At 42.0% G+C, this 20,190-nt stretch overlaps 1 protein-coding gene across 2 annotated transcripts in view; it reads right to left on the reverse strand.

Moving 5' to 3' along the window:
• Positions 1-20,190, reverse strand: part of ATP7A (ATPase copper transporting alpha) — a 233,049-nt gene that overhangs the window by 101,729 nt on the left and 111,130 nt on the right. For both annotated transcript variants that reach the window (XM_080653268.1, XM_080653267.1), the window contains exons 2-3: positions 18,756-18,896; positions 79-568 (exon numbers count right to left, since the gene is read on the reverse strand). In XM_080653268.1, coding sequence (XP_080509394.1) covers positions 79-568; positions 18,756-18,875 — 610 coding nt within the window. In that variant the 5' untranslated portion in view covers positions 18,876-18,896. The remainder of the gene's footprint in view (positions 1-78; positions 569-18,755; positions 18,897-20,190) is intronic.

Below are 20,190 nucleotides of genomic sequence, written 5' to 3' on the forward strand. Positions count from 1 at the left end.
AAGAAGAAAGCAGAAAGTTAAAAGGCCAAGCAGAAAACTGAGCCTTACAAAACAAACAAATAACACCAGATGTATTACCTTTAATTCGCTGAATACCTTGTAGTTTCCCTATTTTTCCTTCAATGGTGCTAGTGCATGAATGGCAGGTCATCCCTTCCACTTTCATCTTCAGCATGACTTCACCTGCTTGAGCCATACTATAATCTTCACAAGTTCCTGACTTTTTCTCCAGAGTTCCAGTATCTAAACTGAGATCCGGAACTAGCTCTATTATCTGATTGGCATTCACTAAAGAAGGGATTATTGTCACCACTGCAGTTCTTAGCTGAGGGGAAATTTTAATATCTGTGACACCCTTGGTCTTGAGCAATGTACTTTGGATATGGTCCCATGGCGGAGTCGGTGAAGCAATGGCACTTAGAAGCACAGTGTTGGTTAAAACAGGGAGAGGGTTAGGATTGTGAAGAATAGCATCAAAGCCCATGTCATCAATAGCTTCCTGCAGGGTCCTTGGAGTCTGTAGTTTAGGGTCATAAATAATAGTTGCAGTTTTTTCTTCCAGTGAAACCTTTGGAGGGAAATTTCAGAAGTCAGTTTAATTAAATTACATGACATAGAACCTAAAAACAATCATTGCACGCCACATTTAAAAATGAAACAAATAGTACAATCGAATGGAGTTTCTATACTACTTCTCATCACTCCTATTATCTTTGGAAACACAAATGTCTTGTGTACCTATCAGAATGGTAAAGTTATATGTAGGTGTACATGACTCAGGTACTGATCATACCTTTGAAACATACTCATAGACAAACACACCCTAGACCTATTACCATGACTGTGTGCATCTCTTTGGCTGATATCTTACAAAAATTTATGATGTAGTCACTCACTGTCTCACACACAGGTACACTGGGTTGGAAATCAGAAGATTTGAGTTCCAGTATCATTTCTCACCTAGTAGCCAACCATACCCATTAGTTCTACCATCTGAAAAATGGGAAATATGCCCTATTGTCTTCCAGGTTGTTATAAGGATCAGATGAGTAAACAGATAGGAAAACAGTTCTTTCCGGGTTGTTATAAGGATCAGATGAGTAAACAGATAGGAAAGCAGCGAATAATATAAAAGTAAAAACATTGAACGACTAATATTTATCAAGCACTTATTATATGTGCCAAGAACTGGGATTCTCAGGATACAAAGCTGAGCATGACATAGTCACAGGAAAAAACACTAGAAGAGAGAATAGGGAAAATGGACAGCCATTCATTCCTGAGAATATGACTTCTTAGCAGTGATAATACCAGAATGTTATAAGACAAACAGAAATCAGCAAGGATATATGAGGCAGGGAATTCAGACAAATGGATGCACAAAAGTAGAGAAAGATGAAAGGCTGAAGAATTAAGCAACTGCTTTATTATAGGGCCTCTTGTATGCCAATAATAGTTTGAAATTTATCCTATCTATAATAATAAAAATGTAATATGCTAATTAGACCAGCCATCCTTCCGGATGACCTTCCAGATGAAGACAGGGCTGCGAGGGAAGCCCGGGTACTGGGTGCCAGAGGAAACCAGTGTCGGCAGCCAAGGGAAGGAAGGCCTACTCTTGCATGAATTTCGTGCATCGGGCCTCTAGTAGGTTATAAAGAGTGATGGGAAAGTTAAGCAGGGGGGTGACATGATCATATCTGGATTTTAGAGAAGAATCATTTTGGAAGCACTGTGGAAGATTATGTTGGGGTGGAGTGGAGTGACATGGGAGAATGGGAGATCAGTTAGGAGGCTATTGTAATTGCAATAATGGTACAACAGAAGTCTGAATTAAGGCATGAATGCTGGGGGTAAAGAGAAAAGGGGCAGTGCCAAGATAAATTTTAAGAGGGCAAGACCTAGTAAGGAGAGTATAGTGGGTAAAGGAGATGAGTAGGATGACTTAAAGGTTTCTGTATTGGGCCAGTGGATATCAGAGAGAGGAGGAAAACTGGAGGATGTTAAGAAGTTATACGGGAGAGGAAAAAAGATGAATTTAGTTGTAGACCTGTTAATTTTGAGTGGCAACAGGGTTTAATGTTCTAAGGGCTGTTAAAATATGGGCATTATGCCGAAACAGGTTTGGCTCAGTGGATAGAGCATCGGCCTGAGGACTGAAAGGTCCCGGGTTCGATTCCGGTCAAGGGCATGTACCTTGGTTGTGGGCACATCCCCAGTGTGGGGTGTGCAGGAGGCAGCTGATCGATGTTTCTCTCTCATCGATGTTTCTAGCTCTCTATCCCTCTGTGAAATATCAATAATAAAATATATTTAAAAAAAAGTTTAAAAATATGGGCATTATTATTATTATTATTATTATTATTATTGGTTCCTGCTGAAAAGCTTTGTTCCATAAAATAAAAATAACCCCAAAAATATAATTAAAAGTAATTCAGAGTAGAAAATCTAATTTTAAATCAGCTACAATAGTTATATAGTTAAATCTTCCACTTATTTTAATAAATATCATATTTTTATCTCTCCTTTAGCTTCTCCCTCATCTTTAATGTTTCTATCTCTCTCTCCCTCTCCCTTCCTCTCTGAAATCAATAAAATATATATGAAAAACAAGCTTCAGAATAGCCCTAGCCAGTTTTGCTCAGTGGCTAGAGCCTCGGCCGAAGGCCTGAAGGGTTCTGGATTCGATTCCAGTCAAGGACACATGCCCAGGTTGCGGGCTTGATCCCCAGTAGGGCGTGTGCAGGAGGCAGCGGATCAATGATTCTCTCTCGTCATTGATGTTTCTATCTCTCTCTCTCCCTCCCTCTTTGAAATCAATAAAAATATATTTTTTTCTCAACACAATGAAAGAGGCCAATATCCCTCATGAGCATAGATGCCAAAATCCTCAACAAAACTCTAGCAAATCAGATCCAGCATTACATCAGAAAGATCATACACCATGACCAAGTAAGATTTATCCCGGGGATGCAACGATGGTACAATATCTGCAAATCAATAAATGTGATATATCACATAAAAAAATTGAAAGACAAAATTCACAAGGTCATATCAATTGATGCAGAAAAAGCATTTGACAAAACCCAGCACCCTTTCTTGATAAAAACTCTCAGCAAGGTGGGAATAGAAGGATCATACCTCAACATAATAAAAGCCATATATGAAAAACCCACAGCCAACATCATACTCAATGGACAAAAACTAAAACCATTTCCCCTAAGAACAGAAACAAGACAGGGATGCCCACTCTCACCACTACTGTTCAACATAGTACTGGAAGTACTAGCCATTGCGATCAGACAAGAAGAAGAAATAAAAGGCATCCAAATTGGAAAAGAAGAAGTAAAATTGTCCTTATTCGCAGATGACATGATACTGTACATAGAAAACCCTAAAGACTCCATCAAAAAATTATTAGACTTAATAAATGAATTTGGCAAGGTAGGATACAAAATTAATGCCAAGAAATCTATGGCATGTCTATACACCAATAATGAACTTACAGAAAGAGAGACTAAAAAAGCAATCCCATTTACTATCACACCAAAAAAATTAAGATACCAAGGAATAAACTTAACTAAGGAGGTAAAAGACCTATACGTGGAAAACTACAGGACACTGAAAAAAGAGATAGAGGAAGACATAAACAGATGGTAGAATATACCGTGTTCATGGATTGGTAGAATCAACATCATCAAAATGTTTATACTACCCAAAGAAATCTATGGATTCAATGAACTCCCCATTAAAATACCTATGGCATATTTCACAGACCTACAACGAACTCTCCAAAAATTCATCTGGAATAAAAAAAGACCCCAAATAGCTGCAGCAATCCTGAGAAAGAAGAACAAAGTAGGTGGGATCTCAATACCAGATATCAAGCTGTATTACAAAGCCACTGTTCTCAAAACAGCCTGGTACTGGTACAAGAACAGACATATAGATCAATGGAATAGAATAGAGAACCCAGAAATTGACCCAAACCACTATGCTCAATTAATATTTGACAAAGGAGGCAAAAACATACAATGGAGTCAAGACAGTCTCTTCAATAAATGGTGTTGGGAAAATTGGACAGATACATGCAAAAAAATGAAACTAGACCACCAACTTACACCATACACAAAAATAAACTCAAAATGGATCAAGGACTTAAACATAAGATGGGAACCCATAAAAATACTAGAGGAATCCAAAGGCAGCAAAATCTCAGACATATGCTGAAGCAATTTCTTCAACGATACCGCTCCAAGGGCAATGGAAACTAAAGAGAAAATAAACAAATGGGACTACATCAAAATAAAAAGCTTCTGCACAGCCCTAACAGGTTTGGCTCAGTGGATAGAGCATCGGCCTGCGGGCTGAAGGGTCCCAGGTTACATTCTGGTCAAGGGCATGTACCTTGGTTACGGGCACATCCCCAATAGGGGGCGTGCAGGAGGCAGCTGATCGATGTTTCTCTCTCATCGATGTTTCTAACTCTCTATCCCTCTCTCTTCTTTTCTGTAAAAAAATCAATAAAATATATATTTTTAAAAAGATTGTCTTTTTTTAAAAAAAAGCTTCTGCACGGCAAAAGAAACCATAAACAAAACAACAAGAAAGCCCACTGCATGGGAGAACATATTTGCCAATGTTATCACCGATAAGGGTTTAATCTCCAACATTTACAGGAAACTCATACAACTTAACAAAAGAAAGACAACCCAATCAAAACATGGGCAAGGGACCAAAATAGATACTTTTCAAAAGAAGACAGAAGGAAGGCCAAGAGACATATGAAAACATGCTCAAAGTCACTAATCATCCAAGAGATGTAAATCAAAACAACAATGCGGTACCATCTCACACCTGTCAGAATGGCTATCGTCAACAAACGACAAGTGCTGGCAAGGATGAGGAGAAAAAGGAACCCTGGTGCACTGCTGGTGGGAATGCAGACTGGTGCAGCCACTGTGGAGAACATTATGGAGTTTCCTCAAAAAAACTGAAAATGGAACTCCCATTTGACCCAATGACCCCACTTCTGGGAATATATCCCAAGAAACTAGAAACACCAATCAGAAATGACATATGCACCCCTGTGTTCAGAGCAGCACAATTTACAATAGCTAAGATTTGGAAACAGCCTAACTGCCCATCAGCAGATGAGTGGATTAGAAAACTGTGGTACATCTACACAATGGAATACTACACTGCGGTAAAAAACGAATTCTTACCATTTGCAACAGCATGGATGGAACTGGAGAGCATTATGCTAAGCGAAATAAGCCAGTCAGAGAAAGATAAATATCACATGATCTCACTCATTTATAGAATATAATGAACAACATAAACTGATGAACAAAAACAGATCCAGAGACAGAGAAACATCAATCAGACTGTCAAACCTTAGAGGGAAGGTAGGAGAGGGTGGGGGAAGGGGGAGAGATCAACCAAAGGACTTGTATATATGCATATAAGCCTAACCAATGGACACAGACAACAGGGGGGGTGAGGGCATGAGTGGGGGGGGTGCAATGGGGGATAAGCACACATATGTAATACCTTAATCAAAAAAGAAAAAAAAAACTTTAAAAAAAGCTGCAGAATAGCTACAACACATATAGTTTGGACATATATTTTGAAAGAGATTCAATATAAACATAGGTACTATAAAATAAAGGCTTTTGTGTCTTTAAAGAGATTCTCCTTTAAACTCTAATATCACCAGCCTGAGGCCAAATGATTTTCTGATTAATAAAATTACTTTAAAAATCTAAACATTTAAGCTAAAGGGGATTATAGAGACCAGATGAGGGGTGGGGAAAGAGTGAACATAAAGTGGCAGCACAAGGGAGTTTTGGGTGGTGATGGGACTGTGCTATCCTGGTTGTGGTGGTAATTAAATAAATCTATGTTTGTGTTAAAATTCAACAAACCAAAAAATATTATAGAACTGTACACCAAAAAGTCAATTTTATTGTATGATAATTTTTAAAATATATTAAATAAGATTAAAAATTCAGTTCCTCAGTTTCAATAGCCATATTTCAAGTGTTCAATGGCCAATGTAGCTAGTAGCTGCCATACAGGACAGGTTAGATATAGCATATTTCCATCATTGCAGAAAGTTCCATTGGACAGTATCACTCTAGGTACTAATCTTTCTGATAAAGTACTAAAATTTTTAAAAAGGAAGGGGGATTCTTTTCCTTTTAAGATTAAATACATTGTATCTGATATTTATTAAAGAAGACCTGGTTTTGAGATTTTTAAATTTTTTATTTTTTTAATTAAATTTATTGGAGTAACACCAGTTAATATCATTATATAGGTTTCAGGTGTGCAACTTTATAATACTACATCATATGTATATTTCATCGTGTGCCCACCACCCAAAGTTTAGTCTCCTTCTATCACCACACATTTTTATTGTCACCTTTAAACCCCTTTACCCTCTTCATCATCCTCCCACCCCTTGAGCTAATTTTCCCCCTAAAAATGTCAATTTGTCAACATACCCAATGAGAAATTATTCTCAAAACTGATTTTTTAAAAGCAAAATTTACTTTGTCACTAGATGTTTATCTGCACTTTTTATTCCTTCAGCCTAACTTCTATTGATAAAAAGATATAAGGAAATAAAGAAACTGGAGCATTGCCTCGAGAGAGGATCCAAGATGGCGGCGTAGGTAAACACCTAAACTCCTGCCTCGCACAACAATTTCAAAACTACAACTAAAAGACAAAACGTCTATCACCCAGAACCACGGGAAAGCTGGCTGAGTGGAAGTTCTACAACTAGAAGGAAAGAGAAAAGAGCATTGAGACGTGCACAAGCGCTGAAAAGCTGAGGTACGGAGGCGCGCGATCCAGGCTGGCGGCAGGCGTTTCTTTTTTCAACCCGAAGGGAGACAAGCCCCCGATTACTCTGAAATCCAGTTTCTGGGGAGACGCAGGGGACCCAAACTCCTACGGGGAGAAGCTGGACTGTCTGCCATCGGGTCGGAAAGTGAGGGTGGCTTGCTTGCAGAGCTGCGCGCAGGAATAATTGTTTACTGTGCTGGGGCGCAGGACGCTGGGACGCGGTCGGAGACGCAGAGCTGGCTAACTGGCAGCCATCGCTGTTTGCCACGCCCTAGCCTAGTGACGCCCTGAGACCCCGCCCCGCACAACCTACAAACCCACCCAAGCTCCAAGCAGCGGCTTTAGCATATGAATGGCCTGCCCTATCACAACTTAACCTAGCAAACTTGCAGCCCAGGTCAGACAGCTCCAAACCGCCAAACCCCAAGCAAAGAGGAGAAAACTGTAGTTCTCGCTGTAGCGCCTGCTGGGTGGCCTCAGACAGTAGCTGACCTGCACCCCATTGGAGATCCAGAAGCCAGTGTACCTAGTGGTCAGTGTGAGACACCAGATTTCAACTCCTCACATCCATAAGTGACACATTCAAGAGGCAGACTCAGTGAGCACCAAAGCCCCACTGAAACAAGTCCTGCACCATAAGCGTGTCTCCAGCACAGCAGTTCTTCCATTATAGACACAGCAGGTCCTCGCAGCCAATTGGCCTGGAGGTCATTTCCTCCCAGTGTACCAACAGCAATCAAGGCTTAACTACACCAAGACTTTGCACTCAGCCCACAAAGGGGTGTACCAAGAGCATCCACCTCAGGTGATTGGGTAGGCTGAGCTACTGGCCCCTATAGGTCACCTACCACACAAAGCCACTCCATCAACACAGGGAAGCAGCCAAAATGCCGAGACAAAGAAACATGTCACGAATGAAAGAAATGGAGGAAAGCAAACTACTGGACGACATAGAGTTCAGAACCACATTTATAAGGTTACTCAAGAATCTTCTAAAAACCTCTGAGGAACTTAGTGAGACCTTTAAGGATCTTAATGAGAATGCCAAAAAAAATGGAAAAGGACCAGTCAGAAATTAAGCATACACTGTCGAAAATAAAGAATATACAGAAACTCAACTACAGATCAACATACCCCAAGAATCAAACCAAAGATCTGAAATATGAGGAAACAAAAAACACCCAACCAGAAAAACAAAAAGAAAAAATAATCCAAAAATATGAAGATAGTGTAAGGAGCCTCTGGGACAACTTTAAGTGTACCAACATCCAAATTTTTGGGGTGCCAGAAGAAGAGAGAGAGCAAAATATTGAAAACCTATTAGAAGAAATAATGACAGAAAACTTGCCCTACCTGGTGAAAGAAATAGACTTACAAGTCCAGAAAGCACACAGAACCCCATACAAGATGAATCCAAAGAGGACCACACCAAGACACATCATAATTAAAATGCCAAGGGCAAAAGACAAAGAGAGAATCTTGAAAGCAGCGAGAGAAAAACGGTTACTTACCTACAAGGGAGTACCCATACGACTGTCAGCTGATTTCTCGGCAGAAACTATGCAGGCCAGAAGGGAGTGGCAAGAAATATTCAAAGTGATGAACAGGAAGAACCTACAACCAAGATTGCTCTACCCAGCAAAGCTATCATTCAGAGTTGAAGGTCAGATAAAGAGCTTCACAGACAAGAAAAAGCTGAAGGAGTTCATCACCACCAAACCAGGATTACATGAAATGCTGAAGGGTATTCTTTAAGAAGAGGAAGAAGAAGAAAAAGGTAAAGATAAAAATTATGAACAACAAAATGACATCAAATACATACCTACCGACAAGTGAATCTAAAAATCAAGTGAATAAAAAATCTGAAGAACAGAATGGACTGGTGAATATAATAGAATCAGGGACATAGATAGGGAGTGGACTGACAATTCTCAGGGGGAAGGGGGTGTGAGGGGTGCGGGAAGAGATTGGACAAAAATCTTACACCTATGGATGAAGACAGTGGCAGGGGGTAAGGGCATGGGGTGGGGTGGAGAATCAGGTGGAGGGGAGCTATGGGGGGGAAAAAAAGAGGAACACCTGTAATAATCTGAACAATAAAGATTTTTTTTTTAAAAAAAGAAACTGTATATATAATACTATCTAAAAAGTTTTATTACCCTGTTTTTTTCATGCTGCAGATTGGAAAACATTTCCTTATTTAGTAATTTTATGTGTGTGTTTTAAAACAAGCAACCATGCTTACACACAAAAATGTTTCCCTTGTTCCCTTTTCCAGTAATAGCACTCAACTTTTCCTCTGAATGTTAGATATCAAAGAGACTTTTCAAGCCTAAAATCTCAAAGGAAACAAAAACAAGCAAATCCTTTATTCTATTAAGAGGAAATTCATGTAATAATTATCACAAAACTGTTCTGGATGCCAAATCCTTGAGCAGGAAGCTAAAACAGCATTTATTTATTCAACAAATATTGACTGCATGCTTATTATATGCCTGGCACTGTGCTAACTGCTAGGTATACAGTAGTGAAAAAAAACAGGTACAGACTTCATAGAGTCAGAAATTGTTTGTAGCAGTCTGATTCTGGTTCTGTCCAGCTCTCCTTTCACAGGATCACCACCCACAAAAACCACCTCTGCCTATTCCCCACATTGTTCCAAAGTTCAGCTTGTCTTTTTCTCAGAACTTTTCATTAGGGACCAAAGCTGTTATTTTTATTTTCAGAGGAACAATTTTCCCATTATATTAATAGATCCTATGAAAATAAACATGAAACAGTCTACAAATTATGAATGTGGTTCATAGAAAGGACTCAAGGGGGAGGACTAGTCACTGAATTTAGATGAAGGCAGGAGTGGGAGAGTAGAAAAGAAATTAAATGTTCTCTGTGCCCTCAATAGCATTAATAGTGATATAGAGAATGCTAACTGTCCACACAGATTGCAAAGATCCATTATTTTAATGTGTAAGGTGTTCTTTATCTACTGAAATGTCTAAAATATGAAATTCAGGCATAGTATACTTTATCTGCATGTGATTTCTGTATAATTTGCATAAATATAGAAAGTCTGTATCAGCTATTCTCAAGTAAGATGAAATCTAGAACTTTGGAGAAATCACCCTAATTCGAACAGCTGCAGTATCTTGAAGGACTGGACCATATAATCCCTTTTAGCTCTAATCCTATATAATAAATGTCTAATACACTAAGTGTCCAGTCGTCCAGTCGTCCATTCAGCCAATCAAAGTATAATATGCTATTGATATGCTAAGGCCGCTCAACCACTCACTATGACATGCACTGACCTCCAGAGGGCAGACAGTCGACCGGTCAACCAGTCGCTACTATGTGCACTGACCACCAGGGGGCATATGCTCTGACCAGTAGGTTAGCTTGCTGTTGGGGTGCAGCTGATCGGGACTGAGCAAGAGAGGCTAGACACACCCTGGAGGCCTCCCACGGTTCCTCCCCAGCTGGTCAACCTCCTGCATCCCTCCCCAGCCCGGTTATGCACCAGTGGGGTCCTTCAGCCTGGCCTGAGCCCTCTTGCAATCCAGAACCCCTCGAGGGATGTTGGAGAGCCGGTTTTGGCCCAATCCCGCAGGCCAGGCTGAGGGACCCCACTGGTGCACGAATTCGTGCACTGGGCCTCTAGTTTTCTATAAAAGCTAAAAACTATATCACTACCACTTCTTGGGTTGTCATTAGTACATTTCTCTCTTTTGTATTCACTCTCATCCATATATATAAAAGCCTAACCGACCATTCGACTGTTCGGCCATTCAACTGGTAGCTATGACCCGCACTGACCACCAGGGTGCAGATGCTCGACACACAGGCATGGAAACATGGAACAGACTGATGAATCTCAGAGGGAAGGGGGCATGGGGGAAGGCGGAAAGAGATTAACCAAAGATCTTATATGCATACTAGAGGCCCAGTGCATGGATCCTTGCACCGGTGGGGTCCCTTGGCCTGGCCTGCACCCTCTTGCAATCTGGGACCCCTTGGGGGATGTCAGAGAGCCAGCTGTTGTGGCTCAGTGGTTGAGTGTCAACCCATGAAACAGGAGGTCACAGTTCCATTCCTAGTCAGGGCACATGCCCAGGTTGCAGGCTCGATCCCCAGTAAGGGCTGTGCAGGAAGCTGCTGATCAATGTTTCTCTCTCATTGTTGATGTCTCTCTCTCTCTCTCTCTCTCTCTCTCTCTCTCTCTCTCTCTCTCTCTCCCCCTTCCTCTCTCTGAAATCAATAAAAAATATTTTTTTAAGAAAAGTGATTTAAAGAATATATTCCTTTGGCTTTTTATCAGGATTGACAATTGGTATATTCTAAAACTTTCCCATTTTAAAAATCACTTTGGGAAAGGTCCATGGTGAAAGTTTTAGCACACTGAAATTCCTTTATATTCCCCTAGGAATTAATCCTATATAAAGAGGTAATATGCAAATTGACCTTCACACCCTCATAAGATGGCTGCCTACAACCAGGCTGGCAGGGTGGTTAGTGAGGGACGACCAAACGACTGAACAAGCAGGCTGCATGGGGCGGCCAGGCCACCAGGGGGGTTAGTGAGGGACGACCAAATGATTGAATAGCAGGCTGCATGGGGCAACCAGGCTGGCGGGGGGGGCAGTTGGAGGAAACCAGGCCAGCAGGGAGGGCAGTTGGGGGTGACCAGGCCAGCAGGCGGGGGCAGTTGGGGGCAAATAGGCTGGCAGGGGGGGGCAGTGAGGGGCAACTAGGCCGGCGGGGGGGGGCAGTTAGGGGCGACAAGGCCAGCAGAGGGGGGCAGTTGGGGGTGACCAGGCTGGCAGGGGGCAGTAAGGGGTGACCAAGACAGTGGAGGGGGGGCAGTTAGGAGCAACCTGGCTGGCAGCAGGGGGCAGTTAGGGGCAACCAGGCTGGCAAGAGAGGCCAGTTAGGGGTGACCGGGCCCACAGGGGAGGGCAGTTGGGGGTGACCAGGCCTGCAGGGGAGGACCTAAATGGTGGGATCAGGCCTTAAACAGGCAGTCGGGCATCCCTCAAGGGGTCACAGATTGGAGAGGGTGCAGGCTGGGCTGAGGGACACACCGCCCCGCCCTCCCATGCATGAATTTCATACACCGGGCCTCTAGTAGTAGTATATAATACATGTAACCATTTTATATTCATGGTCTATTTCTGGAAGGATACAGACATAGCAAACTGATGACTTGTTTCCTTTGGGAGAGGGTTTTTACTCTGTACATATGTTACTTTTTCAAGAATTAAAAAAGTTATTTTTGCCCAGCCAGTGTGGCTCAGTTGGTTATGTGTTGTCCCATGTACCAAGAGATCACCAATTCGATTCCCGGTCAGGGCACATGCCTGGGTTGCAGGCTCAATTCCCGGCATGCAGGAGACAGCCGATTGATGATGTTTCTACCTCTCTCTCTCTTCCTCTCTCTATAAAATCAATGAAAACATATTTTTAAAAGTTACTTTTAAGGGAAACAAGAAATGTATTCAGCCACAGGATGAATTTAATTACTGCTAGCATCTAGGTTGTCAATTTTTTTAAAGGATAGTCAATATTACACAGACAACACAGTGTGGTGATAGCCAGAGGGAAAGGATGCGGGTACTAGGTGGTGGTAGGCAAAGGTGGGGCGAGGAGGGGAGGGGGAATGGGGACGGAAAGAGACTTTGCTTGGGGCAATGAGCGCATGATGCAGTGTCCAGATGATGTTTTATTGAGTTGCACACTTGAAACCTGTATGGTTTTGTGAACCAATGTCACCCCAATAAATTCAATTCTAAAAAATAAATAAAAGGATAGTCTATATTAGCAGAACGGATGGCAGCCTTTATCTGCATAAAGGCAAAAAGCACTAAAAGAGTTAGCAGTTTAAGTTTCAAGGACAAAGTAATTTGCTAATAAGGCATTAACCTTTGGAGTCATTCAGTACTTATATCTAATTAAATTTGTTTTACATTTCACTTTCAGAAAAGCCAACCAATCCCAGAGAAAGACCTTCACATTATCTGCCCATTTCATTTTCCCCCTGAACAGACCACTAGGGTGATTAAATTAAACTTCAGGCTAATCCCTTTAGAGTCTAGTTTTAACACTGGCAGGACAAACAAGAGTATTAGAGTCATTTACAAACTTTACAATTTAAGAGAAAATTCCAAAATGTATTTAAATGCTGAAGCTGCAAAGAGAAATAATCATACATTCTACTTATTGAATAATTAGAGACTTCTTGACTATTCACTCTCCTTGAATTCTGTTAAAGCTCTAATCTGTTCTACTGGAGAATTTTTTTCAATAAAACAACCCCGCTCGATTTAACAAAACAATTACATTACTTCATATCAGACTTTCATTCCAAATACTACCAGAACTTCTTGAATTAGTTGAAATAAGGTCCTCTCCAAATCGTGTTTCCAAATTGACTGCACATTAGCCTTAGTAAGTGCAATCTCAGAAACTATTATCTAGAAATTTTAAACCTTGACATTCGTTAAAAGTGAGCCATATTTATATATTAACATTTTGAAGTAAATTCTGACTATAAATTATGTCTGGATGTGGACAATTTTCTATATGATTCCTAGAAAAAGGTGAGTCCACCTTTTGTGGCCTCTGAAGCTTAAACATTTTGGTAAACTGTATTTAAGAAAAATAATGAGACTAAAAAACAAAAACAAAATTCTGTACAGGAGTAAAAATATTATGAATAAGTAACAAAATTAAAATCTATAAATTTTTAAAAGCTAGCAAATACCATGAAGTCCATAAAATAACATGTTTACTAATAATGCCTGATACACCTACCTCTATAATATTTTATTTTCCTATATTTTGGGTTGTATACTCTGCTGCTTCATTTGACAATGATTTTGTAAAAATACTTTTCAACATAGAGACAAGAAAGATAATTGTCTTTCCTGCAGGTCAAACTATTTTTTATTAATGAGAGTTTAGAAAATTTCCTTTCAATGTCACAACCAGAAATTGATAAATTTTGAGCTGTTGTCAAATTCAGGAAAATTATCAGTTTCTTTCATATATGAGCTTTAAGATTTCAGGGCATTTTCAGAAAAGTTTTCTTGTGCAGTGATTAGTTTTAAATACTCTTTGAATTGATAACAGCTATTTTACACTGGGCACTACACCTTTAAGCCATAATACTGGGTGAGTCAGTGGGTGATAGGAGTATTACTAAAAGCTATTGCTACCCCAGAATTTCTAGCAAAAATATCACTATACCCACAAGTGATTAAGAACCACATATAGTCAAATATTCTAACACCAAACTAAACATATTCCCACTGACCCTCCCTCCCCTTAGATCTTCAAAATGTCCATGGCACATCCAATGCCACCCAAAACAAAGGGGAAGTCTAACAGAGGGGGAGTCAAAGTGGCAATAGACAACAGGCTTAATGGATTGTGGTTAAAATATTTTACTTTTGCAAAAACATGTAACCATGTGAACACATTGCTAAGACCCCATCCAGGGTCTCAGAAGAGGTCATTCACTGAAACTTAAGCTTCATTAACTTCACAATAAATCTTCTCTGGGCCTAGAAGACTTAGCGGTTAGTAAAATATTTTTTTTTAAATATATTTTATTGATTTTTTACAGAGAGGAAGGGAGAGGGATAGAGAGTTAGAAACATCGATGAGAGAGAAACATCGATCAGCTGCCTCCTGCACACCCCCCACTGGGGACGTGCCCGCAACCCAGGTACATGCCCTTGACCGGAATCGAACCCGGGACCTTTCAGTCCGCAGGCCGACGCTCTATCCACTGAGCCAAACCGGTTTCGGCAGTAAAATATTTTTTATTAAATATATTGGATAACAGTGGTTAATCCTATCTAATAAAAGAGTAATATGCAAATTGACCATCACTCCAACACACAAGATGGCCACCACAAGATGGCTGGCAGGGGAGGGCAGTTGGGAGGGACCAGGCCTGCAAGGGAGGTCAGTTGTGGGCGATCAGGCCAGCAGGGGAGGGCAGTTGGGAGAGGGACCAGGCCTGCAGGGGAGGGCAGTTGGGGGGAAGCAGGCCTGCAGGGGAGGGCAGTTGGGGGGGACCAGGCCTGCAGGGGAGGGCATTTGGAGGGGACCAGGCCAGAAGGGGAGGGCAGTTGGGGGGGACCCAGGCCTGCACGGGAGGGCAGTTGGGGGAGGACCAGGCCTACAGGGGAGGACAGTTGGGCATGACCAGGCCTGCAGGGGAGGGCAGTGGGGGGACCAGGCCTGCAGGGGAGGGTAGTTGGGGGGGACCAGGCCTGCAGAGGAGGGCAGTTGGGGGCGACCAGGCTGACAGGGGAGGGCAATTAGGTGTGACCAGGCCAGCGGGGGGGGGGGGGGCAGTTAGCAGCAATCGGGCCGGCAGGGGAGCAGTTAGGCATCGATCAGGCTGGTTGGGGAGTGGTTAGGTGGTGATCAGGCTGGCAGGCAGAAGCGGTTAGGGGCAATCAGGCAGGCAGGCAGGCAAACAGTTGGGAGCCAGCAATCCTGGATTGTGAGAGTGATGTCCCAGATTGGAGAGGGTGCAGGCTGGGCTGAGGGACACATACACACACACACACACACATGCACGAATTTCATGCACCGGGCCTCTAGTAACATTATATAAATTTCAAGTTGCAACTTTATAATGCAACAGTATACTCTATTGTGTGCTCACTACCCAAAGTCTAGTCTCCTTTTGTCATCTTGTATTTGACCTCCTTTACCTTCTTCATCCTCCCCCATCCAACAAAATATGTTTTAAAGAAAGGAAAAAAAAAGAAAAGAAAGGAAAAAAGAAGAAAGATCAAAATTATACTCTATACCAGTGGTCAGCAAACAGTGGCTCGCGAGCCACATGTGGCTCGTGAGCCGCGGTTTGCCACTCTGTTGACTAATGAGTTTGCCGACCACTGCTCTATACTATATATGGGCTTTTGACTAAAGGATGAGAGGTGAGCTGGAAAAGGCAGAGAAAGTGTGTTTCCTTTTGTTTTTAGCAATCAAATTATGAACATGCCCTGGAAAGTACAGCCATAAGTATCTGTCACTGGGATCCACTGTAGATAACACAAAGTGCTTTAACATTACATAACTGCTACTTTTTCTTTACACTTATTCCAATTCAAATGCATTTTCCTGACCTTAAGCAAGCTTTATTAAACAGAAGTGAATTCTAGAAAGATGCAGTAGAAACAGCAGCCTTACATACGAGTAGGATTTTGGGGGGAATCTAGAGAGGAATGTACTTGCAAATTTAAAGTAGAATTTAGTCCTTCATTTATACATGGATATGTTAGAAAAACGAACATTAATCTAAAATAGTTTGCCAGACAAAGAATAGGTATGTAAGTCCCTTGGAGAAAAATTTTGCGAACTAGTTTCTTGATGCAATTAGCTTTACTGCAATTAGCACCGACAATTAGTAAAACTTAGCTTCTATTCCTGCCCACCTTAAATCACGTGAAGGAGGTTTAATTGATTTCATTTGAGGATAAAATCAAGTGCAGATGTCATACTTATTACTCTCTGAAATGAAATGACTTGTTTTTAAAGCTTTGGAACTAAAGGTTGTAGAGTTACTTTTGCCATCCTCTTTTCAAATCAACAAAATATCCTGCAAAATATCAATCTAATTTTTGGATAGTTACAAATTAATGAAAAAAATTACAAAATGTTTTTATAAATTTGAATATTTTAAAGATAAACCAATTTAACAAAACATGCAGTATAGTAAATATTGTCACTTCTCAGCACTTCCAATTGGCTTTCTCCCCAAAGCAAATTAAAGAAAGCAGCATACTTGTGTAGGGGTTGAAGAGCCTCCAAAACTGGAGTTATATGAAGGTAGATGGTGAATACAAAAGAAAGTCCTACTTTTGGAGCATGAGAAAGTGAAAAATTCATATCTAAGTCTGCCTATGGATGCCTTCAGGGTAGAAAACTTAGCAGAAGGTTTATTATACTACTAGAGGCCCGGTGCACGAAATTCGTGCACGGGGGCGGGGGGTGTCCCTCAGCCAGCCCAGCCTGCACCCTCTCCAATCTGGGACCCCTTGAGGGATGTCCGACTGCCCATTTAGGCCCAATCCCAATAGGGCAGTCAGACATCACTCTCACAATCCAGGACTTCTGGCTCCCAACTGCTCGCCAGCCTGCCTTTCTGATTGTCCCTAACCGCTTCAGCCTGCCAGCCTGATCACCCCCTAACCACTCCCCTACCAGCCTGTTTGCCCCTAACTGCCCTCCCCTGCAGGCCTGGTCACCCCTAACTGCCCTCCGCTGCAGGCCTGGTCACCCCTAACTGCTCTCCTCTGTAGGCCTGGTCCCCCAAAACTGCTCTCCCCTGCAGGCCTGGGTCCCCCCACAACGGCCCTCCCCTGCAGGCCTGGTCACCCCTAACTGCCCTCCCCTGCAGGTCTGGTCCCCCCCAACTGCTCTCCCCTGCAGGCCTGGGTCCCTCCCAACTGCCTTTCCCAGCAGGCCTGGTCGCCCTCAACTTCCCTCCTCTGCCAGCTTGGTCACCCCTAACTGCCCTCCCCTGCAGGCTTGATCACCCACAACTGCCCTCCCTTGTAGGCCTGGTCCCTCCCAACTGCCCTCCCTTGCTGGCCATCTTGTGGCAGCCATCTTGTGTCCACATGGGGGCAGGATCTTTGACCACATGGGGGCAACCATCTTGTGTGTTGGAGTGATGGTCAATCTGCATATTACTCTTTTATTAGATAGGATAGAGGCCTGGTGCATGGGTGGGGGCCAGCTGGTTTGCCCTGAAGGGTGTCCCGGATCAGGGTGGGGGTTCCCTTGGGGCATGGGGTGGCCTGGGCGAGGGGCCTGTGGTGGTTTGCAGGCCAGCCACGCCCCCTGGCGACCCAAGTGGAGGCCCTGGTATCTGGGGTTTATTTATCTTCTACAATTGAAATGTTGTAGTCTGGAGCGGAGCCAAGCCTTCTGTTTTCTCCGTGGCGGCAGCCATTTTTGGGGGATTTATGTATCTATAATTGAAACATTGTAGCCTTAAGCGGAGGCCCTGGCTGGCCAGGGTGTGCGAAAAGCTTGGCTTCCTCCATCACCGGGGAAACCCTAGCCTCCTGCTCTTTCCAGCTCCGTGGCTACCGCCATTTCTGTTTGGGTTTATGTATCTTCTATCATTGAAACTTTGTAGCCTTGAGTGGAGGCCTAGGCCAGCAAGGGCAGGCGGAAAGCTTGGCTTCCTCCATTGCCGGGGAAACCGAAGCCTCCCTCCTGCTCTCTGTGGCCATAGCCAGCTTGGTTGGGTTTATTTGCATATTCGCGCCTGATTGGCTGGTGGGTATGGCTTGAGGGTGTAGCGGAGTGATGGTTAATTTGCATATTACTCTTTTATTTTATAGGATGTAAATTTAAAAAATTAGCCACAACCATCAACACAGTCTTAGCTGACCAGAGTGTGTAGTGTAGACAACAAATGAGAGAAATACTGCTTTCCCACCGTACAAATAGTAAAAATGGATCCAAAGTTTACTTTGCCCTCTTTGGCCAAGATGAATATGAAACTCAGATGTGAAAAAAAATCACCTACAGTTTCATGGAAAAGAATTACCCACATATTGCCATCACACTTCACATGACTCTTGAAGTAAGGAAATTTTATATCAAACTTCATGAAGAATCACTATATGCCAATTAGCCAATTTATTTGTAATAAAAACAAGGGAAACTGAAGTCAATTTGCTCAAGATCTTATGAGAAGTCTGAATCATAGACAAGAATATTGTAGAGACAAGAAGGATAAATTTTGGGGGGAAAAAACAACACAAATAAATCCGAAATGGCAAAAAAAGTATAAACTCTTTACTTCACTGAAAAGCCAAACCCATTCTGAAATCTCTGACTTCACAAATTCCCAAAAAGTAACTTACTTTAACGTGATGTACACCATTCAGTTTTCCAATCTGCTGTTCAATGGTCCAAACACAGGAACTACACGTCATCCCCTCAACAGTGATGGTGACAGAATTCACACCCATACTTGGATCCATTTTGATTTCTTCTTTACATTCCTATTAGAAACAACGAATTCATTCATTTCAGCCATGGAAATAATACTTCCTCATTTTCCCCCTCCTCCTCATTTGAAAATATCTATATTTATAAAAGGCTAAGTGACGGACCATATGTCCATTCGACCATCCGACTGACCAACCAGCCGGTACATATGACGCACACTAGCAATTTAAAAATAAATGTTGACTAGCACATGCATATAAAGCTCTCACTGGCACCAATCGCATGCATGTGTTTCAGTCTGTCATTGTCGATTGTGAATTTGGTTGACACTTCTATTACAGAAAAGGGCGAATAGTGATATTAAAATATTTCTTCTAATTAATTTCCTTTCAATGTGCATGAATCCGTGCACCGGGCCACTAGTAGTACTAATAAAATATAGACAGTATTCTTTTCCCTCACCTCATGTTAGTCTAATTTCAGGGCTTTTGCTTTCACTATTCCCTTAGTTTGGGACTTTCTCCTTCCAGATATCTGCTTTGCTAACTTCCTTATCTCTTTCAAGTCTTTACTCAAATCTAACCTTCTTAATGAGTCTTACACTGACCTGTTTAAAATTGCAACCCACATCTTTCCATAAACACACACTCTGATTCCCTTTACCTCTGCTCTATTTTTCTTTTTTCACAGAATTTATCACCTTCTAATGTTGTCCATAACTTATTTAATATGTTTATTGCTTTTTATCTGTCTTCCTGCGATGGTTTTAAAGCATATTCACAAATTCTTTGTTTACTCCTTGCTTCAAGAGGTGGAAATTAACTCCTTTCCCCTTGAGTGTGTCCTGGGCTCAGTGACTTGCTTCTAACAAATAGAATATGGTGAAAGCAACAAGGTGTGACTTCCAAGACTAAGTCATAAAAGGCACTGCAAGAGGGAGAGAAAAGTCATTGTGGCTTCCTCGTCGTCTTGTCTTGAATCATTTATTCTGGGGAAAGGCACCTGCCATGTCATGAGGATACTCAAGCAATCTTACGAAAAGGTTCACGTGTGGAGAAATTGAGGCTTCCTGACAACAGCCAGGTGAGTGAACTGTCTTAGAAGTTGATTCTTTTCATAAAATATGTTTTTATTGATTTAATATTTTTTTAGAGAGAGGAAGGGAATGGGAGAGATTGAAACATCGATAAGAGAGAACACATCGCCCTAACCGGTTTGGCTCAGTGGATAGAGCATCGGCCTGCGGACTGAAGGGTCCCAGGTTTGATTCCAGTCAAGGGCATGTACCTTGGTTGCGGGCACATTCCCAGTAGGGGGTGTGCAGGAGGCAGCTGGTCGATGTTTCTC

This window comes from Plecotus auritus, assembly GCF_963455305.1.
Source record: "Plecotus auritus genome assembly, chromosome: X".
NCBI lineage: Eukaryota > Metazoa > Chordata > Mammalia > Chiroptera > Vespertilionidae > Plecotus > Plecotus auritus.